This window comes from Falco naumanni, chromosome 9 (assembly GCF_017639655.2).
Source record: "Falco naumanni isolate bFalNau1 chromosome 9, bFalNau1.pat, whole genome shotgun sequence".
NCBI classification, from domain to species: Eukaryota; Metazoa; Chordata; class Aves; order Falconiformes; family Falconidae; genus Falco; species Falco naumanni.
This window is the reverse complement of record NC_054062.1, coordinates 34,495,352-34,521,986: the sequence shown is the minus strand read 5'-3', so window position 1 is coordinate 34,521,986 and position 26,635 is coordinate 34,495,352. Positions and strand designations below refer to the sequence as shown.

Below are 26,635 nucleotides of genomic sequence, written 5' to 3'. Positions count from 1 at the left end.
CTCTGCTTGCCAGCAGCAGGGTGGCTCACAGGTGCCGCATCATGTCCAGGGGGGTGTTACAGAGGCTGGTGCTGGTGGAATGGGGCTGGAGGCCTCCACCCCAGTCCCTCCCCACAGTATAATGCAACTCGGGATGGATCCTGGCCCCCAAGATGATGCCGGCATGATGGACATGCTTACCTTCTGTTGGAGGAGAGCAGAGGGGGAAACAGAGAAAACAAAGAACTAAGTGTTAGTGGGAGATGAAGAGGTGCACATGTGAGGGGCAGTGGGTTAGCCCTGCATCCCACCATAGCAGCGTTGGGGTCTGCAGGTACCTCCCCTGCCACAATTTGGAGGCTGTTGGTGCACCCCTTTATTTTTTCTACATAAGCTTGGCAAAGACAAGAGCACAGCTGTATGCGGAGAGCACAGCTGCTGGCACCCAAGGGGGGGGACAGGCAACATTGCAGCCTCGCTACCTTTGCTATCCAGCATCCTTTTTAGAAGCAACAGATGCACCACAACACGAGAACGCTCAAAACACAGAGTGCTGCCCATTGCTGCAGGCCAGCTTCCAGTTTCAAACTCCTCCCCAGAGCCCAGTTCCTCCAGCTGGCCCAAACCATCAGAATGTGGGTAGTGCCAGCCAATCGGCCCCTGCCCGCAGCATGCCCATCAGGCTTGCCCCGCACCCTGCGTGCCTCCTGCCCCAGCAGAGAAATGCAAATCACCCCCCCTGCTCGGCTGCCTTTGCAGCTGCCAAACATAGCCCTCTTAAACATCAACTACCGTAAAGTATTTCAAGGCCCCCCAAATTTACCTCCCTCAAAACTGTTTTAGCTTGGTAACCTTGCAAATTCTACAGTTTGGGGTGTTTTTTTAATTTTTTTTGTTCTGAGAAATCCCACCCTATGACATGTAGAAGCTAAAAGGCACTGGCCCATGCTTATGCAAATGCAGGGTTTCCCCTAGGTCAGGGTTTCCAAACCCTGGCAGCTGGAGCAGAGAGGCCAGCTAGGACGTGCTGTCCTGTGCCAGAAGAGGGAGGTGACCTGAGCTCAGCTCTGCTTGCACAGATGATGGTGGAGAAGAAGGTAAAAGCTACTCACCACCATAGAGTCAATCTTTGGTCCTCCATCATCGGCCACCACTGTCAAGGTGTAGAAATCCCCCTTCTCTCGATCCACCTGGCCTTTGACCGTGATCACACCCTGCCAAGGATGAACAACAGTTGTGCCAGCCACCAACAGCGAAGTTCACGGTGGACAACCAAGACAGGAGGGACCATGCTGTGGCTACTTACAGTGATCCCATTGATTTTGAAGAGGGAAAGTGCCTGGGGATTGCTGTTGGGGTCAAACTTATAGGTGATCTGGTTGAGGTTGTCAATGGAGTGGGCCTCGACCCGGAGCACCTCAGAGCCCAGGGGGATGTTCTCCATGATCACAGCCTCGTAGCTGCTGTTGGAGAACTGCACAGCCTCATCCAGCTCATTCAGCAGGCTGACATACACGCTGCAGAAGCCCTGGTTGTTGGGAGGTGCTTGGTCCGTGGCAGAGACATTCATCAGGTAACTGGTTTTGGTCTCATAGTCCAGGTAGTCAATTGTCGTGATGAGGCCCGTGCTCTCATCAATCTCAAACTTCCCTTCTGCGCCCGACAGGATTTTGTAGTTCACCAGACCGCCATTCCCTGGGGCAGGAGCAGGAACCATGGTGCCAGTTGGACTAAGCATCCCAAAGAGGCAGGCACTACTGATGCCAACCCTGACCATGGAGTAGAGCCCATCCCACATAAGGATTTCAAGCTGGACAAGCCAGGGTCTGTGCAATGGCTGATTTCACCGCTTCCCACCCTGGCTGGATGTTTCTCACCCCCAGCTGCCTACCTGTGTCTCGGTCAGTGGCCCGGACAACTGCCACCGAAGTCCCTATCCCTGCTGTCTCCCGCAGCCCCAGGCGGTTGTACTGCCGCTGGGTGAACACCGGCACCTCATCATTGACGTCTTCCACATATATGATCACCTGTGAAATCCCCCCGGAGAAACCACGGGTGAGCCAGGCAGGCTCCTGTACCCTCACCAGCTGCTTACAGTTGTGAGGGAAAATATATCCTTCATGGTACTCATCTGCTGTGCAGGAGGAATGTTATCTCTACTACAAACACCACGTGATGGAGAGTGAACACACAGAGTTTAACATCATTGATTTAAACAAGCCCCATGGTCAGTGACTCAGTCCTTCCCATGCCAGAGGGAGGTACAGTCTATATATTAATTCCTCCTTAATTGCTCAAAACCTTGCTGTTAGAGACCCCTCAATGTAGAAACGCTGATGACTCGGTGGGAAATTTTGCTCAGAGTTCAGTGGGTCGAGCTGCTGTTTCCCCAGGGAACATCCTTTCTCCTCCTGGTTTTCTGTTTGCTGCTGGTGCTGCGGGCACATCGCACTTGGCCAGAGCCCACCCCACCAGTGGGTCTAAAAATAGAATTAACCAGAAGGCTGAGTTTGTGGGAACTTTGGGAAGGTGGTGTGTCACTGCTAAAGATTACTGCCATTGTGTCCTGGCTGATTTAAATAAATGCCTGGCCGGGAGAAACAGTTTTCAACAGGCTGAGGCTCAGCTCTTCCTCCTGGTAGCAGAGCTGTCCCTCACCAGGTGAGCGGGACTCCCTCTGACAGCAACTGCCACACCACTTAGCAGCCTCATCATTGCACCGAAGTGTCATAGGAAAAAACAGCACTCCCCCCACCCCCCCAACAAGCTCTTCTCCACCCTCAGGCATCCACCAGAGACTTTCCATCAGCATTTCCATGCCAGATCTCTCAAACTTCCTGCATGCCAGAAAGGGCTGGAAACGACTGCCCTCCGATGAAGCATCCCCAACATTTCGCATGATCTCCTCTGCTGCTCTGCCCTGCTGCCCATCCCTCAGCGGCCGCAGGGTCCTTACCCGCACAGAGCTCCTCATGGGTCCGTGCTCTGTGTTGTACGCCTCCACCTCCAGGATGTGAGAGGAGTTTTGCTCCCTGTCGAGGTGCCGCACGCCTCGCATCACCAGCCCGCTGCTGGGATTGATGCGGAAGTGGTTGTGCTCGTTTCCTGGTGGGGGGGAAGCGAGATGGATGCGGCCCACTGCCACTGCATCAGCCTGGGTGACTTGCTGAGCCCTCCCTGGGGGGCTATCTTGGAGGATGACTATTGAGCAAAACCCAAGCCCTGTCACCTCCAGCTCCATCAGGCTCAGCTACAACAGGGTTTGGCCCTGGTCAAGCCAGGAGCTACGGCATCTAGGCTTCCATCTGTGACAAATCATCCTCTGGCAATTAACCCTAATGCTGAAGTTTTGCTTAGGGGTGGGGAAAATGTTTCTGTGGGTTGTGAAGTGCAAAAGGATGGAGAGTGCAACCTCCTGAGGCCATGCGTACTGCTGGCCAGAGCCTGGTGCAAACCCAGGGGGCACATGGACTTACCTTTGACAATCCTGTACCACACTCTCCCGTTAATGCCTTCATCTGCATCTGTGGCTTTCACCTGCATAAGAAAAGAAAAGCAGTGAAGGGCAGAGGTTTCCAGACTGTGACAAGTCCTCCCACCCCGCCAAGGTTGGGCATCCTGCTCCTCCATCTGAGCCAGGGCAAAGCGAACTGCAAAGCGAAATAAGTTACCCTTCCCTCGACACCAGACAGCAGGGATAGCAGGCTTGGGAGCCCTCAGCTGCCAGGTTATCTCTTGGGTAGGCTTGGGGTGGCAGCTGAGCCTGAGGACCATGCCATGAAACCACTGTGTCAGTGCAGGAGGTGCCTCCATTGGTTCTGCCCCGCATGCCAGTGCCTGCCTCACTGGAGATGCCGATGGGGACAGTCTCCCTGACTGCAGAGATGGCTTGAACTGGGCAGGGAGAGCTGCTCTAGCGGCTGGTGGGCATGCAGCCCACGGCATCAGTCAAGTCACCCAAGTGGCAGCATATGTAAAAATAACCAAAAGAAACACGAATGCAACCAGCCTAGAGCATGCTGGTAGTCTGGACGCTGGTCTGAGTCCTCGCAAGACCTCGAGCAGTGCGTGGGAGCACCCCTTAGCTGCGATGCGCTGTACAGCCCATGCACATACCGATTAAGCTGTCCGCCCTGGGAAACCCAAGACACGGGTCCCCTCTGGTGTCGCTGAACAACACTGCAGTGCTTTCCCCGCAAACCCCAGCCAGCAGCCCGGCAGCTGGGAAGCAGGACCCGGTGAGGGACAGCAGGGCCAGGGCTGCCTCCCCAGCTGGCACCCAGCCGCTGCATCTCCCCTCCGCAGAAACCGCTTCCCACAACTGCGCGAATCACTGGGGCGAGGATGCAGGGAACGCCTTAGCGGTTACTCTCTGCCTGCTTCCCCTGGCAAGGCATCTTCTGCTGCATCTTCTCCCTACAAATATCACCCGCTGTTTTCCTTTTCCCAGGCAGGTGGAGGTTTGCACCCAGACTTGCACTGAAAAGATGAGGGGATGCTACAAAGGGCGAATGTGCAGTTGGAACAGCAAGGCCATTTATAGGGGCTCAGCTTTAAAGCCCTGGACTGGCTGTCACCTGCAGCCCCACACAACACTTGCAGGACTCACAGATGCTGTTCTGAAACACAGTTTTGAGATGCCTTGAACTGCTCTTGTTCCCTTCCACCAAATCAGCCTGTGTCAGCAGAAACCTTAGAAAACGCTGAGCCCTGCACTTGCAAACTACCTGGATTTGCCACCCCTATGCCACACACGCTGCTCTCCTCTGCCCCAGACCACTTCACGTCTTACTTACAGCCAGATGCAACCCCATCCCTTGCTCCATGTTTCACCATGGACCCAGCACCTTCCTTTCACAGAAGACAGCTCTCCCTCCCAGGACACCTCTTCTACTCTCAGGGCTCCCCGAGGCCATTTCTGGGCAGGAGCTGTGCTGCCTCCTCTCCAGTGTGATGGATGGGCTCCGCACCAGCAGGCGAGCGATGCCCAGGCAGACCGGCTGCCTTGGCATGACACTGGCTCCCTCCTGGGAAAAGCTATCATGTCAGCTGGAACACGGTGCCGGGGCAACCAGGGCTGCAACAGGAGGGAAACCTAAGGGATGGGAGAAAAACCTTCACAGCTTTTTGCGCCATTCTCTGCCCCGCTGTGCCTGAGAAAATGCATTTCAAGATAAACAAATGGGGAGGGTTTCAACACGATGAGCAAACTGCACCCCACCAACACCCCTTTAGCTATCTTTTTTCCCAGCTCAACACAAGCATTTGGTGCAGGCAGCTCTGGCACAGAAACCAGGTGAAAAGGGTCAGCCCAGGTATTTATTTTTTATTTAAAAAAAAGTAGTTTGCATTAAACCAATGTATGCTCTTGCCAGCCTGCAGCCTAGAAAAAGCTCAGCTGCTGCTGGTTTGACCTACTGAGGTCCCAGAGGAGACACAATACTTTGACAGACTGTCCCGAACTTGGGAAAATGATTGCACTCAAGTGCGAGCGGTGGGAGAAAAGCTCTTTTTGATGCTAGTGCAAGGCACCTTGTGCAGCTAGAGAAAGCAGACTGCAGGCGTAGCCAGCCCTTCGCAGGCCATGTTTCAAACACCCCCAGCCGCTAGAAAGGGGTCAGAAAAGGAGGAGGAAGGAGCAGGGAATAAAAGAATGGGAAAAAAGCAGGCAGCTTGGCACAAAGCTGCTGGGAAAAGGGGGAGCACGGCAACCCGCTGCCCCCTCCCCATCGCGGGAGACTCAGCCCACGACCGACCGTACCATTCAGCAAAGCCCGGGGAAAAACATCCCGGGGAGCAAAACGCCTCGCCCCAGCAGGGCACAGCCGTGCTGGCAAAGCCCAGGAGGGGGCTCAGGGACCCCCTTGGCTTTGCACACTCAAGCTGTCCCCAGCCTGGCCGCCGTCTCTCTCCCACCCTCCCTCGCACTGCAGAAGGGAGGGGGCTGGCAGCCGGCAGAGCGCGGTGGGAGAGGCGGCAAGGCAGGCGTACGGGAGGCAGAGCCTGGGCTCAGCCCGCCGGTGAGAGGTAGGGAGCCCAAATCCCCGCGGCAAACCCACCACCAGCCACTCAGGCGGACCCCGCGGGGCGAGCGAGCCAGGGCAGGGATGTGCCACCACCCCCAGCCTCAGAGCTGCTGCCCTTAGCCCTGCAGCTGCCTGGGGAAAGGGCTGCAAAAAGGGGTGGAGAGGGGAGACCGAAGGTTGGGGTGGGTGTGGAGTCAGCCATCTGTCCTCCCTTCCCTGCCACTTTGCTTTGCCTGTCCCAGTGACAGGAGCAGGGGAAAGTCCTGCAAATGCAGTGCTGCTGCTTAACAGCGAGGGTGATGGGGTACAGCATCACCTACAGCCCTTTGCTTTCAGTACCCAACTATCCGGGTCGGCCAAACGGGTGTCTGGTACCATCCAGCTCCTCCTCCTGCAAGCAAGTGGAAAGACTTAGCGCATTGGGAAAAGCTGGGGAGCCCCAGAAAAGCGTCGCTAAGCAAGACAGGGAGGGGAAAGAGAGCTGCCTTTCATCCGAGCTGTATTACGGGCACAGAAGTGTCTGAAAGGAGCCTTTTCTTTGCAGGAGTTTGAGAAAAGGGAGGAAGAGTATATAGAAAAACTCCTGCCAAACTAGGCAGTTGGGCCAGGCAGGCAGCACCCCGTGCTGGGCAGAATAACACTTTCTGCTGCTCACACACAAGAATAATTTCTTCCTTTCCACCTTCCTCAGGAGCATTTTGCAGTTTCTTTTTTTCCTCTCTGATCTCAGCTGCTTCATGCCCAGTGCTGGGTCCCAAGTGCTTGTGGGGCCATCTCAAGTTAGAGCTGATCAGGCAGGGCTGACCCTTCTGCGGGGGTTTGCCAGGCTGGGCAAGCCTCTTATTAACCCACCTGAGTTAATAACACGGGGCTTGGGTGGGACAGTGATGCTGGGAAGCGGTGGTACTATGAATAGGGATGCAGGCAGCAGCTTGGCTGGTGGGTACAAAATGCTGAGGATGGCTAGTCCATTGCTGCGCTCCAGAAAAGGCACCGAGCTCCAACCCTGCGGGAGGGAAGCCCTCACCCCCATGCACGCCATGGGCACGGGAGTGCTGCTCTTACTATGCCCTGACTTTTCTGCTGATAGGATCCCAATTTTAGTGGCTTTTTGCTGAAATTCTGCTGAAACGGCTGTAGCTCTGTCTCAGGTAGGAGGTGAGGCGGAAACCTCCTTTGTCTGTGTTAATACATTGAAAAGTTATTGGCCCTAAAAGAAAGTCACCACTTGTGTGCACTCTGAAAAGATTTCCCATGTTTTTAGTGGCTCTTTTTCTGGTAGGATTTAGAGATCAGGTGAGGGGCAGCCTGGACCTTCCCTGCAGTTCTGCCAGCTGAACTGGGTGTGAGGAGAGGGTGGATAGGAAGCAATAGAAGAGGGCATGGCTGGAAAAGCCTGGGAAAACATCAGCGTGATCCCTTCTGATGGGTTTCCAAGGGACACAATCAGCTGGATTTTAAAAAAAAACACCCTACAGCCACCACCAACAGAGCAAAAAACAACCTGAAGAAATTGCCCATGCCTCCTGGCTGCTTTCAACGAACAATATAAGGTAACCAAGCCAAACCACATGCGGTCAGTAAATGCCAGAATTACGGTAGCTGTGGTAACCCTGATTCAGGCTGCCTTTGGTGTGCACGGCAAGCAGCAGCCTTGCCTGCAGCTTTTCATGCCCAGCAGCGCACAGGAGCAGCCTGCCCACGGAGCAGAGGGGTCTTTGGGACAGCGGCAGCTGCCAGGGGCTGCTCTGCTCCCAAAGCTGGAGGGGAAGGGGCTGAGCCAGACAAGGAGAGGCTGCACAATAAAGAAATGCTTTTGAGGTGAAGAGAGGGAAAACATCACTCTGGAGGAGGGGATGAGAGCCCTGACCCCTGAGCTTGCTTGCAATATGCATAGGGATTCACCTGAGCTAAAGTCTTCTCAAGATGCCAACCCATTTATTTTTGCATTTCCCATTTTCTGAGCGCAGACCTGGCTCTGAGCCATGGCAGCAGCCACATCTCCTCAGAGCCTCCGAGCTCTGACCAGGCTGATCCAGTCCTTGCCCTGAGGCTGCCAGCATCACAGCTCAAGCCCAGATAATGCAAAGTATTCCAGAAATAAATCACATCTCCCAAGAGCCTCCAACCTGGTACCCAACTCCAGTGGAAACCTCTGACTTTATACCCTCTGTGTCTCAGCTCATTGCCTGCAAGGAGAGGTGTGCAGGTCCTGCAGGATCCATCTGTCCCCTCCGGGACGAGGCAGGGTCCAGGCAAACCATAGCTGGGAGCTCACCTACACAAGCATGCACCCACATACCACGGGTACAGCTGGGGCACAGACAACCCAAGTTCAAGGACTCCTTAACATCTGAGCACTCAGCCTTGCAGCTCTCACAGCGCTTGCTTAAGGTTCTTTACTGGTGTGTAATTTGGACAGTGAGTGATGCTTGCCTCACTGGGCTTGTCTCCACCAGGGTGTCTCACAGATTCCAATTAGCAATTACAGACATGTCACTGATGTCTTGTCTTTTTTTGAATGCCTTACAGTGTTTATCTGGCTGCTGCCTACACAAACCTGCATGGCTCTGGGGTGGTGGCTGCAAGAGCAGACCCAGAGACTGGCTAGTCCCTGCAGCCCTGCCTTTCCCCTCCTAAGATCTTAATTTTAAATTGGCTCGATCCAAATCAGTACTTGCCAAGAGACTGCCCCACCACAGACCAGTACAACAGCCCTCCATCACTATTTCTAACTCCCACATCTCTGCAGGAAAGTCAGTGTAATAAAGCTTTACCTCCAGCCTGCTGGTTAGAGCACCAAGGGCCAAGCCAAGCTGTCGCATTGCAGAGGGTTGGCACAGCAATATTTCCCCAGCTCTCATCTCTGAGCTGGGGAGATGTTGGCCTGCAACACAGCCCATGCAGGGCCAGGAACAGGTGCAGGAGGGTGCATGGGAGCAAAATGATGGGTGCAAGCTGCTCCGAGGATGTGAGCTGCGGGGATATGACCCACTGGGGAAAGGAGAGGACAGCTGCCATCAGGTGTTCAGTGAGAGCTCATGTCGATGAGGCTTTGGGAAGCTGGTTTGCATCACTGTTTGCAGAACTGGCTGAGAAACCTGAGACGTGTCTGAACCTGAAACCAGGTCAGCAAAGTGCCTAACACAAGAAGATTTTGGCACAAGCAGGGTGAGTGCGTTAAGCTTCACCCCTGCAAAAAAACCAAAAAGGCAGTGCTAGTGCCATACTGCAGCTCCATGGGGACTTACCTGGGCAGAGGCTCAACCAACTATCCATCTTCCTTGGGGGAGAGGGAATAATCAAAAAAACCCTAATGACAGTCAATTCCACAAACCCACATTTCTGGGGAACAGAGAAGAACCAAACCCCAGCAGCCTGGGTGGACGATTTTGGACCTTCTCTAGCATATGGTTATTTACTGCTTCCAGAAAAGCTGCATGCAACATGTGTGCATGTTCCCTACAGGTGTCATCACCAGGGCCACGGTGCCACATGTACGCAGTACTACCTGTGCTAGATTTCTTTGCCAGATGGTTTTGCACTTCAGTTCAGGGCAGTACTTTGCAGTTATAAATCCCAGCTCTGCGCTTTGCCTGCTGGCAAAGCAGACAGACTCTTCTTGTTTCCCTGTGTCACAAAAAACACAGCTGGGAGGACCTTGGACATAAGGCAAGCCAAAAATCCATCAGGTTAGAGACAGTGACTGTCTGCCCAGCCTCTAGGAAGTGATCACCCATGTTGCTTCACTGTGTCACCTTGTGCACTGCAGGGAATATGAGCACAGAGGATGCCAGCAACGGGACCTCTCCCACCCCGCCTCTCCTTGGGCTCCTGGTTTCTACCACTGAGCTGGTCCCCCCCAGCCCTGCATCCCTTGAGATGGCAGGTCCGCTGCCTGTCATCGTTGCGCTCGTCTGCATCTTCCTCCTCCTGGCAACCTTCCTCATCTTTGTCACCCTCTGCAAGCCAGCAGTACTGGACCAGTCCCACTCTGGGCTCCATGAGTGCATGCCCCATCACCCGGCAGATGCCAGTGAGCCCCAGCTGAGGCTCTGGAAACGGCTGGGTTCCCTTCGATGCTCCATCAACACCTTCAGGAGGAGTCGGCCAGTGTCCCAGAGACAGCTCGCCTGCCCCAAGAGCTCCCCTGCCAGCCAGGACTGGGACATCATGGAGTCTACCAAAATGTGATCCTGCTTGGCAGGAACGAACTCACCCTGCAATCCTATTCTTTCCCAAGCTTTTGGTTCAGGTCCAGTTCCCTTCTCAAGCAGCCCCTGGTACCCCAGGCATCCCAGCAGAGCCTCTTTGAGCAGCTCATTTCCAGGCAGCAATGCTGCAAGGTGTCAGGGGATTTTGCTATTTCAGATTCCCAAACACTTTCCAGGTTACGGTTTCCTGGCAGGAAAGGTGGAGGTATCCAAACTACACCCACACAGAGCTATCACCATCCAGTCCAAAAAAATATTGCCGCTTAATTTCTTTTGGAAAACATTGTGCAAGTTGCAAGGCACCTGAACAAACAGCCTAGGCGAAAGCAGAACAACCTGGCAGCGTAACAAATATCGCCTTGAAGAGCAGCATCCTGGGGCAAACGTGCTCCACAAAAAGCCATCCCTAGCTGAGACTGCCACCCATGATGTGCTCCTGAGCAGGTAGAGGAAGGCTCAGAACCCCTGAGTGCTGTTCGGTCCCTGTCTCCCCCCTCCCCATGCAATGCACTGTGGGTTGCTGTGGTAGGTGCTTGGAAGGATACATGCTACAGCTGTCTGCTGGAAATCTGCTTCAATAAACAAGCAGCGGGAGCAGGTAAACATGTCTGTAAATGCATTAAAGAGGCCTTTTGAGGCTCGCAACCACTGCCAGCTTGGAAAGGCACTGCACAAAGCTGAGCTGCTTGTTTCTGCTGGGAAAGTGTACAACAGCCAGCAGGTAAGCTGACGTGCTTAAAGGAATCAGTAGGAAAAAACTGTTTAATTCTTCCAGGTCTGCAGCTCACACTACGTTCATCCATCAATTTCACCCCTTTGGGTGAAGTCTCCATGCTCAGCGAGGCCCCACGGTGAGCACCAAACCCCATCTCTTTGGGTTTCACATGGTTTCTGATCCTTGCAGGTTGCACCTCTGCATCAGGACCTCTCCGGGCTGCCTGGGACATTCCTGCTCTCCTCTGGTCCTGGGCTGCCTGGCTTTTGGAGAACGGGATGGGGAAACCTTCAAACACTCTCTGGTTGCTATAGGGATGTGGGGATGTATTTGAAGGGGGAGACCTTCAGTACAAATGGTTCACACTAAAGGTGTAAATTAAACTAAACCCAAGTGATTTGCTCGTTTCCATGTCCCTCTGATTTTTTTCTGTGAAACACAAACTTTCCCCAAATACCGCCTCTCCTGTGCCACAGACTTCCAAGGGTATTCCCCTCTTTTGGGAAGCATGCTCTAAGAAAAGGTTCTTTGATGTCAGGCTTGGTTTTCCTCCATTCACAGTCTTCCAATTTAAGAAAATGGCTCAGCGTTAGGAGTCCCGTGGCAGGGCTCCTCTCTGCCTGCACAGCTGCCCTGCACACCTCCACCCTGGGTGCAGAAATGTCAGGTAGATGCCTGACCCTAGAGACAGGCACGGTGATACAGACATCACACATCCCGTGCCATGGCACAACTGATGATGGGGAGCCACAGGGCTCACATGTGGGGGCTGGCCACCCTGAGCACGACGCATGGCTCCTGGCTGCCAGCAAACCTTTGTTGCAAGAGGCAAAAGGCTCCTTTCTTCTTTCCTGGTGACTCACCCTGCCCGTGAAAGCCAGGGACAAAGCTGCCCCTTTCCCCGTGCCGGGAGAGGCATTCAAGGCAGAAGCAGCCTTCCCAGGACCCTCTGCAAAGAGTCTTTGGTGCCCGCTCCAGAAGAGCCCTGGGTTTGAAGGGATGCTGGAAGCACTCAGAGGCTGCGTGAATGCCCACATTCATTCGGGTGTTCACTAAGCCATTCAGCTCTGCCCACCAGTCCCTCAAAGAGGAACAAAAATGAAAGCAAAGTCCAAATGCTTTTCTCCCTTCGTTTCCCCCCTCCTCTCAGAGCATCTCTTTGAACGCACTCTTCTCCCTCCCCATTCAGATCTCCACTCTCAGCCCCTTCTCTGCTGGGAGGAGGGAGGAAGCAGGGAGGCAGTCAGGCAGAGGGCCCTTGCCAACAGGGTTTGTGTTTTCTCCGCTCACCCCCTGCAGAAGCGGGGCGAACTTCTTATTTTTCCCTTGCGCTTTTCTGTCTTCTCCCTGGTGCTCACAGCCTGGGTTACCAAAGGAGCAGAGGAGCGCACAAGCAAGAACAAATCTTGCCCTAGCCTGGGGGAACAGACCACTGATGGGGAGAGAAAATCTCTACCCCGGGCTTCCTGCAGCTCAGTGCCATGGTGCCAGAGCATGGAGAGCAGGGGACTCCCTTCACCCACCCAAGAACCCGGTGGAAGAGCGCCACGTGCCTGTACTATACTGCTGCCAGCCGGGATGTCCTCGGGGACACTGACTTCGTAACTACTCTGAAGGAAGATAGGTCGGTTGTCGTTGACATCCAGGACAGTCACGTACACAGTGGCAGTCCCGGTGCGCCGGTTCCCGGTGGGGCCGTTGTCTGTATAGGAGAGAAAGGTGAGGGGAGCTTCAGTCATCTCCATCTCCTCCTTGCACAGTGGTGCTCAGCCCTCAGCTGCTGAAAATAACAGGTCCAAAAAGTCTGAACTAAAATCCTCCATCTTTTCTGCAGCTTCCAAATCTCACACTGAACAATGGGAGGGTTTTTTTCTGCCTATCCTGAAAGAAAATGGGAGAGCTGAACCACCTCCAAGCTCTGCCATGGAGCCACTGCCCAGCGAGGCTGGAAACGTAACTGGTCATTAAAGAGGGTTTGCAGCTCCATAGACTAAGAGGGTGATATATGTTGGAAGGGTCTGGTGGGGATCAGTGATTTGGGAGATGAAGACAGGCAGGGGGGGTCTGAGGAGATTTCTGTAGACCCAGCTCAGCTCACAGCCAAAGGGCACCCACCAGAACCAGCTGATGTTCAGTAGAGAAGGACATGGCAGTGTGGCTCTTGGTTTTGCCACGAAGGATGAGGCAATGGGGAAGTTGGGTTTGGTTTTTCTAATGTGCCTGAGCACTAAACCCACCCGGCTGGAGCCTGTGGGATTTGGTGTCTGGGAAAACACAAGCAGTCTGATACCCATCAGAGGGGCAGAATGGACCCTTTACCACCCGGGATCCGGCCCTGTGTGCCCAGCCAGTGCAGCATCCCTGCTGCAGGCGCTGTGGCACCTGCAATGCCATGCCTCCAAGATTTCTGACCAGGCCACTTTTTTTTCCTTTGAAAAGGGACATCCAAGTCTTCTGTAAACAGGTACTTCATTATAAAGCTCTGGGGATGACAGCCAAGATGCATTTGGCATGTGGGCCCTCTGCCCGTGCCAGGCGGCCTTGGATTAATTGGCAGCCATGGAGCTGGCATGGCATTAGGGGAACGATGCTGTGGTGCTGGCATTCATGGGTGGAGGTCTGACCTGGACAGTACAGAGCCTCTTGGGAACGGGGAGCCTTGCCTTCCCTGGGGAAAAGGAAAAACGTTGGGGCTGGGAGAGCCTGAGGGGTGAATGTGCTATCTGCAAAAGTCACGATGACAACGGGACACATTAATGCACATGGGTTTGTGAAATGCTAACACCAGACACAGGCTCTGGTTTACAGAGCACCTCAAAGGTTGCTATCTCTCCCACGTACTGGTGAGGCAGCTCGGCACGTGCACAGCCACCCTATGTGGCTGCATGGCAGCAGTCCCACAGGAACGGTGAGAAATCCTTACCGATGGCCTCCAGGATCAGTGTGTACGATGCCACGGTCTCCCTGTCCAGACTCACGACTGTCCTGACCACCCCATCCCTGAAGCCGACGCTGAATTTGCCATCCTGGTTCCCACCTGCAGCAAAGGACAAAGGCCAGGTCACCTGTTGTCCGGATGCAGGGAGCAGAGCCCACGCTCCGCAGGACGCTGCACACTGGGCACGGCGTCAGCCCAGCTGTGGAAATCGCAAGTGCCCAGCCTGCCCTCCTGAAGGGCTGCAGTTTACACGCTTGTGAGCAAGGCAAGCTTTGTAGGATAAGCTTGTGTCTTGTCCTAGACAAAGCTTCTCTGCAGCAAAAGTGGCCAGAGCACCTTCGCTTTGCTACACCAAGTGCCATGTCCACCTCCCAAGAGAGGAACAATCGTTGTAGGAAAAGCTGAATCATGTAAGAGCCACATCATTTCCTGAATGCTTCAGAAGCAAACTGAGGTCACTTCGCGTGTGGCCTGTGGTACCTGTGGGACAACACATGTCTTTGCTCTTGCGGGAGAGGCTGGAGGGGCTGTGAGATTAAATGCGAGGCTGCTATTGTGAGAAAAATGACTCTCTGGTGACACTTCTGGTTTTGCCCTCTTCCTGAGGGCTAAATGCCACACGTGCAGTTTGCAAGTCAAAGCGTGGCCAGGGGGTTCCCCAGCCTCCTGCTGCAGGTGCTGCAGCTGCGGTGCAGGCCAGGCACTGCCTGGGTGGCATCGCTGCCTGCCTGCTCCCTGCCCACCCCAAACCACCTGCATGCAGGGCTGCAAGATGCCCTAAAAATCCAGAGAGGCTTCCAACCATAAATACCCGTTATGTGAATGTCACCCCAGCCCGTGGTGTTCAGCCCATCCCCGTGCCTTTCCCGGCTGCATGCCGGTGGTGTGAGAGGGCAGGGGATGCTGGGGGCCAAAGGTTTACCCCAGGCAGGGCACAGGAACAGGGCAGAGCGGGCAGCATGGTGGGGAGCCAAGCGGGGCTGTTCAGCAGATGGCGATACCGTACAAGGTTTGGAGGGGCTGGAAAAGGCAGCGCTGATGTGCAGAACACCCTGGCCAAGGTCCGGGGCAGCCTGCTCATTTCCACAGCCAAGGGTCCCCTTCGCAGCATTTTGCAAAGGGTTCATACCTGTGATGAAGTAGCTAAGCTCAGCGTTCAGCCCGATGTCAGCATCCGTGCAGTTGAGCCGGACCACTCTGAAATCCCGGGCCACGTCTTCAGGCAGCGACACGTTGTAGATGGCTGGGAAGAATGTGGGGTTCTCGTCGTTCACGTCCAGAACTGAAAGGGGGAGCGGAGTTGAGAGCCCCCCCAAGGGCTGCCCCTCCTGCAGATGCCAGGCTGACGTCTTCCAGGCTCCCCAAACCACCCGCCTGCTGCTCTGAGCATCCCAGGGAATGCTCTGCCTGCTGCTCCCTGCCATTTGTGTGGTAGGGGTACCTGCAGTCTGGCTGTAAAACAGACTGGTCCCCCTGGCTGCAGGCTGTGTTTGATTGCCTTTTTTGTGTTTGATTCACACATACAAATCACCCCCCCCACATCCAAAGAAGCCTTACAGAACTGTAAGGAAAGTTACTGTTTGCACCAAACTCATTTCCATCCCCCTTCAGAAGAAAATCTGGGGCTTAAATGTAAGTTCATTAAGTCCTGGCGTATGGCAAAGGGCTCTGGAGTTACAGGACCAGAAACTTCTTTTTCCAACCCAGTCCTGAGAAGAATCCAGGGTCAGTTTATTTCCAGATGAAGCTTACCCTCAGCACTAGGCTCATGTGAAGCCAGTAAATAGAAATGCATTAAATTAAAAACAGGCCACATAATAGCAGTCCAGCTCTGAAATCAGGATTACACGGGCTGTCCAGACACACAGCTGATGCGAATCACATGCTGAAGCAAAAGGCAAGCCAAAAGAAAAAGAAACACTGGGGATGAGGGAATGGAGGAAAAATCATACAGAATCTGGGGGCGCTGCCAGAAACACCATATTTTCCTCATCTCTCTACTATGCTGACACCACACCGGGCAAGACACGCAGCCTGTGGGGAGAGCAGTGTGATGGGATGCCTTCCCTGCATGCTGTCATATGCAAAACCACCTAACAGGTCAGATCATATATCCATCTGACTCCTTGCTGTGTCTCCTACATAAACCACATTTCCTCTGGTCAGGTGTCATTGTCACGCATCTCTTTGGGACTGGAGGGGGCTCTGCGGCTGGACAGGATTGGAGGGGTCTCGGTGTACCCACCTTTGACAGTCAGGGTGCTGGTGGAGCTCTTGGAGGGCACACCGGCATCGCTGGCCACCACCCGCAGGTAGTACTCGGCGATCCTCTCCCTGTCTAGCACGGTGGTGGAGGTGACAAGCCCACTGGTGCTGTTGATGAAGAAATCCATGCGGGGCATCCCCACCTGCATGCGGTATGTCACCTGCCCATTTGGACCCTCGTCCAGGTCGATGGCTACTACCTGGTGGGGAGAGCGGAGGGAAGGGGTGAGCATGGGCGAACCCGATCATTTCCTGACAACGAAAATCACAGTACATAAACACTGAGCATCTCTTTGTCCCCAGGGATGCTGGGCTGAAACAAAGAGGCCTCGGAGCATCCTTCCTGCTGGGAGCAAGCACATGGGGTGGGATGCCACAACCCCTTCTGCATCCCCCCAGTTGCACTGCTAGAGGATGGAGAGGATGGAGAGGATGTACTGCTAGCTTGCTTTGCAGAAGCGATGGCAGCGACAACAGCAGCAGCTCTCAGCGCGGGGCATGGTGGCAATGGGACATGCTCACCTGGAAGACAGAGGAGCCTGCAGGAAGGCCCTCAGCGATCTCGGCAGTGAAGGGCAGGTTTTGGAAAGTGGGGTCGTTGTCATTCAGGTCCAGCAGGTTGACGAAAACCGTGGCGCTGCTGGTAGCTCGCAGGGGTGGCCTCCCGCCTGCGGAGGCCAGGAACGGGGTCTCAAGGTTAATGCCTCGAGCTGTTTCCACCCCTTTCCCCTAAAAAGGAGCCCTCATTCCCTATACAGATAGTAGGGCAGGATGGGGCTGCATCCTCGAGGCATTGACCTGTCCGTGTTACCCCCTGCACTGCAGCCCCTCAGACTAACGACACAGCTCCCTGGCAGGGGAAAACTCTCCCTGGCAGCAGGCATGCCAGGCAGACCGATGGCTACCTGTGCATGCAGCTCGAAACCAGAGCGAGACCAGTCTGTGCTTGTCTCTGTCTTTCCTGCAGGACGGATGGGACGACGGCTTTAGCACAGTGCAGAGGTTATGCAAAAACAGAAAGGGGCAGAGATGAGCTTCTATGTGCCTCCTGACTGCTGGAAACAGGCTGGATAATAGAAAATTATCTTCATATCTCTATCTTTTTTCCTTAAAAAGTTTCCCTAAGATACTCTTTCCAGAGAAAAACACATTTTGCTGCTTGATCAGCTCTTTTCCCCCCACCTGCTCGATTGACTTTCCTAGGTACTGATGGAGCCAGACAGAAGAGAGGGAGTTTCTGCCTCCCAGGCTCATTGTCAGGGCTGCTACAGAAAATGACTGCGCTCACATTTTGAAGGTTTCTGGTTTGTTTTAGCAGCAGGTTTTAACCTACTCTCATTCTTTAACCTCAGAAACATCTTTGCAACTTATGCTAAAAACAGGGGAAAAAAAGAAACGTCATCATAAAGGAAAGATCAGGCTGACGAAAGTTCCATGTAACACGTGAAAACCACCGGGGAGGGAAAGCGGAGGGTGAGGAGGGCAATGCTTGCACAACCTGAGCCCCAGCGATTTCTAGCTACGGTGGAGCGAGACAAACCACTGTGGCAAAAGAGGAGTGGGATGAAAGCAGAGCTTACAGTCGGTGACTGACACCACGATCCTCCGCATGAGCTGGGCCTCCTGGGCGTTGGGGTTCTCGCGATCCAGCAAGACACCGGTTGTGCGGATCTTCCCGGTGGTGCTGTTGATGCTGTAGAACTTGTTGGGGGGTCGGATGCTGTACACCACTGTGCCGTTCTCCCCCAGGTCTGGGTCAATGGCCACCACCTGCCACAGAGAAAGAGCAAAAATTAAAGCAGAGCGATGGGAATTAACTCCCATGGTGAGTCCCCACGTGATTCACCAGCGTCTAATAATGAGGCTGAGCTCATGAGAGGCTTCCCTGTACCAGCAGCAGCAAGAAGTTCTCCTTCCTCTATACAGCTGTATATTTTCACGGTATTTGCAGGGGTTTTGTACCCTCGAGACCTCTACTGTAGTGTTAAATCTAACTGAAATTGGCCTGCAAGCCCAAGAGGTAATGGCAAGGCAAGAGAGACATGAGCACACAGCAATCAAATGGGCTTTTTTCCTTTTAAATAAAACCAGCTAGAAAACAAGCACCCTTCAGAAAAATAAAATAAACGGGACAAAGAGGCTTTCTGAGGAACTTGTGCTGCCACATCGGAAATCCTGGAAATAATTCACTGGTGGAGTTTTCCTCCACGCCAGACATTTTGTGCTTTATTGTTCTCCCTGTGACATTTTTAATTACAGTGGACTTTTACATTAAAAAAACCCCAACTTCATTACACTCATAACTTCCCCAGCCCCCGCTGCTTGTCCCGCAGCTGAATTTACATCATATTGCTGACACAGTAATTATTTTCCCAGCAACTAATTGGGATGTCAAAGGCAAGACGACTTCAAGCAGGCACCAAGCAGCGGGGCTGGTGCCACACAGAAGACAGAAAACTGCCGTGCTCTGGCTCTACCAGACTGTTCTTCCCCCCCAACTCCTTTTCTCTCGCAGCCTTCCTCCTTATACGATTTTGTGGATTCTCTTCACTTTTCTCTCATTTATTTTCCGTTTTGTGCCCGTCATTTTTCTCCCAGCGTGATGGAGTACAAGCCTTCCTCTCTCCCTCTCTTTTATTTCACCAGAGGGACTTGAAAGGTTGTAAATCAATGTCTTTCAGAGAGGTCCTTGAAGGAGGTCGCAGGCGAGGCTAAGAAAAGGAGAATTTGGCCAAAACCCACACAATTTGGGGAGAAAAAAGATAATAATCCCAGCAGACAGGAGAAACACACAGGAGGGGCAGCAGCGAGGGGGCTCAGGAGTAACCTTTTAAATAGACTTTCGCAAGATGGTGCTTGACTGGAGGTGACACCAGTTAGGAGGTGACACCACTTTGGAGGCGACTCCCTGCTCCAGCCAAGCAGGTGACAACCTTGCCAACTGAAAGGAAGAGGCTTTTAGTGCAACAGCCGCCTTCCCTCGCATGTACCGTGGTGACATCCGAGTTGGGGGGCGTCATTTCCACCAGGTTAATGAAGTATGGCTCATCCTTCCACGTGGGGTAGTTGTCATTGATGTCCAGCAGCGTGATGTTCACCTGTGAGAGAGCAAGCAAGCAACACTGCATCAGGTTCCTGGGGCAGCACAGCATGTCCCTGGGGGTACAGCAGCACCAGGTACCCAACACACATGCACTCTCTGAAGGGAAAACCCACAGAAAAACAACCTCCTGCATCTTCATAGCCAAGGCTTCTTGGCATGTCTGATCTCGGTTTGGCTCACGTGTACTTATTACCTTGCAGCTAAAACAACTGCAGGGGCACAAGGTATATTTTTGAGCAGCTGCTTCACTGGGGTGGGGAGAGGGATGCAAATCGGTCATGGTGATGGGGGAGAGGAGCATGGCAGGAAAAGAAGGAAAAAACTGAGTCACTGGTAAAAAGCAAGAAAACAAAAAGAAAAAATGAGAAATCGGGAGAGGGTACAGTAACAGGGGGTGGGAGGTGCAAAGACAAGAGTGCACGGGAGAGGAAGGTGCTCTGAAGTGTTACCTATCTTCATTTGCAGCTTGAGAAATGGCATCTAAGTGACAGCAGTGAGCCTGTGGGATGCATCCTGCTGTCTGTGAGTCTCACACCTCCCAGATCACCCGTGTCAATCCAGCCTGTGAGCCTATAAAGATGCCTGAGGGAACAGCTGCACTTCAAGGAAAGGGGGGGCAGAGGGACAGGAGGAAGTCCCTGGCACCTGCCACCCCCACGCAGGGGTCTCAGTGGAGCTTCTCCTGGGATCTTTTCTGCTCCCAGGTACTGGGTCCTGCCTCGGCACCAGGCTGAGCTGCTGGTGCCATCCCGTGGTAGAAGTGGCAAACTGGATAGCACAGTCTGCAGGGATGTGCCCTGGGCACAAGCTAAGGCACCACCGTGGTTCCTGGGGAAGGCTGGTGACCCATCTCTACTCTGAGCACCCTAGGTACTTGTCCATCATCTGAGGATCTTGCAAAGCCCCTAAATGGACCCCTATTCCCGGATGAAAAATGATTACAGGGAACAGCTTTGAGTCCTGGGTGTATATCCTCGCTAATGACAACAGACAAACTTAATTGGCCACCCGCTTCTCACTGAGTTTTAAGATTCTTTAACTATTTAGGAATCATGATGCATTTATATTTTTTTTCAAAATGCAATCTGTGTAGCAAAAGCCTTATTTTGCCTTTCAATAAAGCTTTTAGGAGAACATTATCTCATCTGGAGCCCCAACAGGGGAACCCAGCATCCAATGGGCCATGCTGTTGCCCGGCCAAGGCCATCATGTGCTTCTGGAAGGCTCCATAGGGGGCTTCTAGTCTGCTACCCAGATTGCACACCTCCTTATGGCCCTCGGCAGTAGTGACAACTATTTTAGGGATCTCCTCAGCAAAACCACATTATTTCCCTGCATCGTGCTCTATTGTGTGGGACGTCTCTCCTCAGCCTAACCAAGCACCCCAGGGGTAAGAGCACCCAACTATTACGAAATGTTCAAAGCAACGTGGTGCGGTGCCATGAGCAGAGAGATGGATCCTTGGCTTTTGACCTCCTGATATTTCCAAAGACTTCTTACAAACCCTTTGCAAACAATGGCTCTCCTTGATGTCTGCAAAGGGCAAGGCAAAGCAGTAGGCTTCAGTCTGCAGTACAATGGCCTGCACTTCACCAGAGCCTTTTGAGGAGCCCAGGCATGACAAACTGCTTGGAAACCCTTGATCTAGCCAGTATGTGAACAGTAGTCATCAGGAACAACCAAGTGCGCCTGCAGGCTCTCCAGCTAAGCATTTCTCAAGAGGCATGAACAAAGGGAGCCGTGCCACGGGTGGAACAGGTACCCATTACCACCTTTGCATGGAGAGCTGGACACATAAAGCTCTGGAAGGTCAAGTGGCTCCTGGGTGAATGGCTTGCCAGGAAAGGGAGCCTGATTTCAAAGTCTACGCAGCTCAGACAGTCATCCTGCAAGGGCTGCGGTCAGCGGCGGGGCGCCACCGTATGCTCTTTACCCATTCACACAGCTAAAAAGAAACACTGCTAGCATGGGGAACTGAGGCACCAGTGCCTGGCCAGCCCCTCCCAACACCAGCCCCAGGCAGGCACCAGTGGCTTGAAGACATGGGAATTGCTCCTTCACAGACTCACCATAGCAATGCCTGTCTTCTGATGGTGGCCCACGCCTCCATCCACCGCCCGGACAATGAGGATATATTCGGATTTCGCCTCCCGGTCCAGTAAAGATGTCGTCGTGATTTCTCCTGCAGCCACAAGAGGTGAGAGGCATTAGAGATGTTGTATGGTGAACAGGGGCACCGGTGGAAAAAAGGGACACTCAAAACAAGGGAGAGAATCCTTCACAAAGGGGCCCTTTCTTCTGATTCGGTTTCAAATCGATGGACCCTGAAATGGTCAGCTTGTCAGAAAGCTCCTGCGTGTGCTGTGTCTTCCCATGGGAGCCTATGTAACAACCGCCTGTGATCCCTCATGCTTGTTTCTGCCCGTAATGAACTGAAAATGATGCCAGCAAGGGAAGGTGGGAAGCAGCAACTTGGCTAAGGTACGCCCTTGTGGCCAAAGCCTTTTCTTAGGTGTCACGCCCACCAGGAGCCGAGCTTCCACCGATGCCTCTGCCAAAGCTCTCATGGTGACCGAGCAAGTGGTGGTGTCTGAAATCTGGTGAATCCCTTAAACTGTGCACCTCCTAAGCAGGCTGCTTGGGAAAGGCAGAGGAAGGAATGAGGGTGAAGAAGAAACAATGATGGGGAAGAAAACCAGGGGAAATTTAGGAGAGGGAATTGAAAGGAAAAGAGGGAGAGCATGTACAGAGGCTCACCTGAGCGTGCATTGATCCGAAAATGCGAGGAGCCCTCCAGGGAGTAAATGATTGACTCCTGCCCGTACTCCCTGGACCGGTCCATGTCCGTGGCATTGAGAAACAGCACTGTGGCTCCTTTGGGGAGGCAGAAATGAGGGATGGGATGGCTATGAGCAGCCCAGAGCCGCTCTCCACAGCTGCCCTATCCTCCCACCCCAACCCTGCAGGTCACCTGTCCAGGGGGTCCACTTGCCTGCATGCACAGTGGGGCCAAACTCCAGACCTCATGGCTGTGAAACTGCCAGGTCTCTGCCTTTTACCTCCCCAACAAACCATCACCCACTCCATTTTGGCTGTAAGACCCCCAAGGGCCCTTCTGCTAGCCTGGAGAAGGAGCAGGGGCATGCTCCATACCTGCCATAATGTCCTCCATCACAGTTATAACGTAGGAGGGCTTGCTGAATGTGGGGGGGTTGTCATTTTCATCCTGAAGCAAAAAGAAGGTCAAGAGGCTGGTTGGGAAAAAGGCGAAAAGGTCAAGTAGCTGCAGAAGTCTGGTATGGGGATGCCCCCGGCTGAGTGCATCTCAAGATGTGACCAGCTCAAGACATCAGCGTGGGGAAGATAGGCTTGGGGGTAAGGTACTGGAGGTCTGAGCACACGGTTTCATTGTAAAAGCAGCTGCGGTCAAGTTAATTGTCAATGACTTTGCTGAGCCATACAGTGGGCACAATACCGACCAACTCATTATCCAGCACCCTGGGCCTGAGGAACCACTGCCGTTTGCAGCCAAGCATCCTCTGAGCGGCTCCTGCCTCTACCACAAGCCCTGGGAAGACTCAGACAACGCATGAAGCACAGCAGAATTGTGTACAGACTCACTCCTCCCTCTCAGAACAGCACACTAATGACTTAGTGCTCTAGGTCACCCTGGCCATGAGGCCACCAGGCAAACTGGACCGGCCAGGGGAGCTGCTGAGCTTTGGCTGCCTTTGTTTAAGAGGAGGAATGCTGTGCATGTCTGCAGAGAGACCAGCTACAGCATTTTCAGGGGGGAAGCCGGTTTGCATACCAATGCGCTCCCTCCAAGCCTGTCTCTGCCAGCAACTATGGCCGGCCTGGTGAAACCAAGCAGGAGCAATTGCTCGAAACATCCCTCAAAACAGATTTCGGACCAGTTTAAGCTCCCCCAGGGAGGCTTTAAATGCTGTTTAAATAATGTTAAGAATCTGCCTTAAATGAACCAAACCCAAACCACCTACGAAGGGAAGGATGGAGCTGCCAGGACATTAAAACACCGTTATGGACTTTGCTGTTTCCCTCGGGCTGCTGTGGAGACGTTTTCTACCTGGAGATCGCTGATGGACCTACAGTATCAGCTGCTCCTGCTGCCACTGAACTTGATATTTGAGGCAATTTCACATGCCAACGATGCCCATCGTACTGCAATTAAATTGCCATCCTCTGTGCTCGTTGCTGGAAGCAGGTGGTCTTTAATCAGCCTTTACATCACTCTGCTTTCATCGTGCCTCCTCTGAGGGTGATGAGGAAACTGCCGGCTGCCTGGGGTGCTGTCCTCACCATCCTGCCTCCTCCTCACAGAGCCAGGTTGGGGACACCACCCCAAGGCAAACCCCAGGTGCCCTGGGTAGGTTAAAGGCAAAGGAAATGGACAGCCTGAGCGTGCATCCACATTCCATGTGCAGCCGGACCTGGGTGAGCTGCGCAGCGGTCCAGGCTGGGTGGATGCAAGCCAGAGCAGACGCTGTGCCATTTTGTTAGTGATCCTGAGTTCATCAGGCCGTGCTCTGCACTGCCATGGCCCAGAAAGCCAGCTCCTGGGCGGGCAAGGGCTCGCTTCTGGCCAGCTCTCCATCTGGTCGGAGCTGGCGTGCACCTGCCTGCAGCGTGGCACATGGCTTTTCTACTTGAGAAGGACATTTCCCACTTGAGCAATGTGAACTCCAAAGGTCTCTGCTGCAAACCTTCCTGTGTGCCTCCTGTGGCACCCACAGCAATGCCAGACAGGACCCGGCACGCTTCCTCTGCTCCCACGAGAGAGGGCATCTGCTAACCAGCTAAAACCAGTTTCCCATATTCCCCTGAGCCTCAGCCTTCCTCCCTCACCCTCAGACAGCCACCATCTCATCTTCAAAGTTGCTGAGAATCGCAGATGCTCACGCTAAGCACACAGCCCCCTTCCCTCCAGATGTATGCATGCTGTAAGTCGCTGGCTCACCGCCCTGAACAGGGCGTCAGCGGCAGGGAGTGAGGCAGAAACTTATTAGCAGTGATATTTCCCCGGATCCTGGCGTGGCGCGTGCTATTAGTTCTGATTCGGCGGCTCCCTCTACAAAAGCGTATTGTCCCCTAATGGGAAATCTACAAGGCAAGTTTGACTTCTTTATTAAAAACCAACAACCAAAGGATGAAAAAAAATTACCTCCCTCTGCACTCGCTCTCATTCTGCCTTTTCACGGTTCTTGTTCCTCAAGTGCCATTGTGAAACACTTCCTCCTCATTTTCTTTCTATTTTCTGCTTTTTTTGTCTTTTCTTTTTCCAATTGAGAGAAAATCCCTTTGGTTCAGAGTAGGAAAAGTGACAGCTACCCAGAACCTCAACCTGGAGGAGATGACCCATCGAAGTGTGGTCTTTAGAAAGAGGCGTTTATGCTATCTAAAGCACAGCACGGGAAGGATGTATTTAACGACCACTAACCCCTCCGGCACAGCCTTATTCCCTCTCTCCCAAGCACAGTGAGGGAGCTGAGGAAAGGCAGGCTCATGGGACTTCGTTCCCAACCTACAGCACCGAGGACTTTGTCTTCTTCATCTTCCCAGACTGACGCTGCCACCAGCCTGGCTTAGATCCCATCACTGCAAGACTGACGGGTTATCAAGCAAACTGTCTCCATCGCTGATACGTCCCTCCAGGTGTCTTCAAACCACAACGTGCCTCAAAATGACAATCCAATCTAATCTTCCCGAGGAACACTGTGATGCTTTCTCTCTCCCGGCAGCAACCCCTCCTCGCGGGGGTTTGCACCTATGGCAGCACATGAGATGCATGGCAAAGCCTGCAGCCTGGCCGGGATAGCCAGCATTGGGCAGATACACAATCAACTGCTCGTGATTGATTCAGGGATTGATAATTTCCAACTCCACAAGTGCTAACGTGCAGCCAAAGCTCTCCCCTCTGCATTAGAGGTGCAGTGAGCACCTCTGGCTACGGGGGTGGAGGGGAAGAGCATCCCAGTCAGGAGTTCCCTGCTGGGTGAGAAAGGTTTACTGGGTGCTCAAGGAACCTCCCCAGTCAAAAACAAGGGCAGAGGGTAGATCTCCACCCCATCCCAAGCTCTGCTCCTTGCCTTGCAGTTAGCTGTGGCTCCTACCATATTACTTCCAGTGGCTTCCCTGCACATTTTGCACGGCTGACGAGAGGTGCATGAGGTCAGGACAGCCCATCTGCGCTTTTCCATGGTGACCCCCCCTCAGAGACACTCTCACTCACCCTCTGTCACTCAGACACTACCAATGTCAGGGACAGCATTTCTTTAACCAATATGTATGACACACATGTACGTGAGACATATATGATGCATATATACATATATGAAACAATAATTGCAATCCACACATACACATCCACAGGGCGAGACAGGCTCGCTGGGTTATTAATGTATTAATGACACTGCGATGGAGCAATTGCAGGGAAAACACAACAGGACCATCAGCTGCTATACTTACAAACACCTCGATGGTGACGGGGACGGTGCTGTTGAGCGGTGGGTTGCCAGCATCCTTGGCCATCACAGTCAGGTAAATAACTCCGTTGGCCACCTGCTCATAGTCGAGGGGATGGTTCACACTGATCACTGAAAGTATGCAAAATGGGGCAGTCAAGGGGGGCATTCACACACTGAACAGGGTGGTGGGCAGGCTTGGGGGGTCGCCCATCCACATCACCTCCCCAGGGCCAACAGTAGCTGCTTGAGTTGGCAATGCACCAAAGCCGGGAGTGCTGGGCATTACTGAGCTCCTTGCACTTGCATAACCTGGAGTGGCATAACCCATGGCAACATGGCTCCGCAGCGGGTCGGCTGCAAAGCACCGTGTTGCAGGCCAGGTCGGAACAAGCAGAGAAAGCTGCTGGAGCAGCTTCCTAAAGCCTACTGACAGGACTGCTTGCAGGGGTGTGAGTGCAGCCCAAGCTGCTGCTGCAGCTCATCAAGGGCACTGTGGTCCTGGGACCAGCACTTACCTCCGTACCCTTCTAACACCGTGATGTCAAAGTAGTCACGGAAGGCAGATGCATGCACGATGCTGTACGTGATCTGGTTGTTCGGAGGGGAGTCCTCATCAGATGCCTAGGATGTGAGCAGAGGGAGTAAATGAGCATGGGAGCTGTGCCTGTGGTGTGTAGCAGGAGAGAGCCGTGGGGCCAGGAGATGCAGGCTGGGCCTGAGGAAAGTGGAAAAGCGATGGAGAAAGATGTGCTCGTCAGAGGCCCTGAGGGGTTTTGTAAACCAGCTCTCCTCCTATCCCGCCTCCCAGGAAGGACTCAGCCAGTCCTCCTCTCCCCCCTCCCTATGGCACTCATCTGGCTTGGCTCATGGAGGGAAAGTCATGCTTTTGCATTATGGCAGTTTGTTCTTG

General features: G+C 53.5%; 3 protein-coding genes across 4 annotated transcripts in view; 1 reads left to right on the top strand and 2 right to left on the bottom strand.

Annotated features, from left to right (window-relative positions):
* The window catches only part of LOC121093890 (cadherin-23-like), a 42,304-nt gene extending 38,791 nt beyond the window's left edge, over positions 1-3,513 (bottom strand). For both annotated transcript variants that reach the window (XM_040606832.1, XM_040606831.1), the window contains exons 1-6: positions 3,456-3,513; positions 2,936-3,084; positions 1,871-2,006; positions 1,286-1,674; positions 1,092-1,193; positions 181-183 (exon numbers count right to left, since the gene is read on the bottom strand). In XM_040606832.1, the coding sequence (XP_040462766.1) occupies positions 181-183; positions 1,092-1,193; positions 1,286-1,674; positions 1,871-2,006; positions 2,936-3,037 (732 nt within the window). In that variant the 5' untranslated portion in view covers positions 3,038-3,084; positions 3,456-3,513. The remainder of the gene's footprint in view (positions 1-180; positions 184-1,091; positions 1,194-1,285; positions 1,675-1,870; positions 2,007-2,935; positions 3,085-3,455) is intronic.
* Positions 3,514-9,782: 6,269 nt separating this feature from the next.
* On the top strand, positions 9,783-10,237 carry C9H10orf105 (chromosome 9 C10orf105 homolog). Its single transcript, XM_040606835.1, has one exon. The coding sequence runs from the start codon at positions 9,783-9,785 to the stop codon at positions 10,197-10,199; it is 417 nt and encodes a 138-aa protein (XP_040462769.1). The 3' UTR covers positions 10,200-10,237.
* A 1,983-nt stretch (positions 10,238-12,220) lies between these two features.
* LOC121093814 (cadherin-23-like) overlaps positions 12,221-26,635 on the bottom strand; it is a 67,483-nt gene continuing 53,068 nt past the window's right edge. The window contains exons 11-23 of the mRNA XM_040606687.1: positions 26,241-26,346; positions 25,727-25,854; positions 22,394-22,466; positions 21,998-22,114; positions 21,310-21,422; positions 19,128-19,235; positions 17,718-17,907; positions 16,660-16,805; positions 16,118-16,337; positions 15,002-15,154; positions 13,858-13,971; positions 12,488-12,636; positions 12,221-12,295 (exon numbers count right to left, since the gene is read on the bottom strand). Coding sequence (XP_040462621.1) covers positions 12,221-12,295; positions 12,488-12,636; positions 13,858-13,971; positions 15,002-15,154; positions 16,118-16,337; positions 16,660-16,805; positions 17,718-17,907; positions 19,128-19,235; positions 21,310-21,422; positions 21,998-22,114; positions 22,394-22,466; positions 25,727-25,854; positions 26,241-26,346 — 1,692 coding nt within the window. The remainder of the gene's footprint in view (positions 12,296-12,487; positions 12,637-13,857; positions 13,972-15,001; positions 15,155-16,117; positions 16,338-16,659; positions 16,806-17,717; positions 17,908-19,127; positions 19,236-21,309; positions 21,423-21,997; positions 22,115-22,393; positions 22,467-25,726; positions 25,855-26,240; positions 26,347-26,635) is intronic.

Coding starts and splice junctions, on each gene's coding strand:
- C9H10orf105 (XM_040606835.1), top strand. CDS start 9,783: ATGAGCACAGAGGATGCCAGCAACGGGACCTCTCCCACCCCGCCTCTC.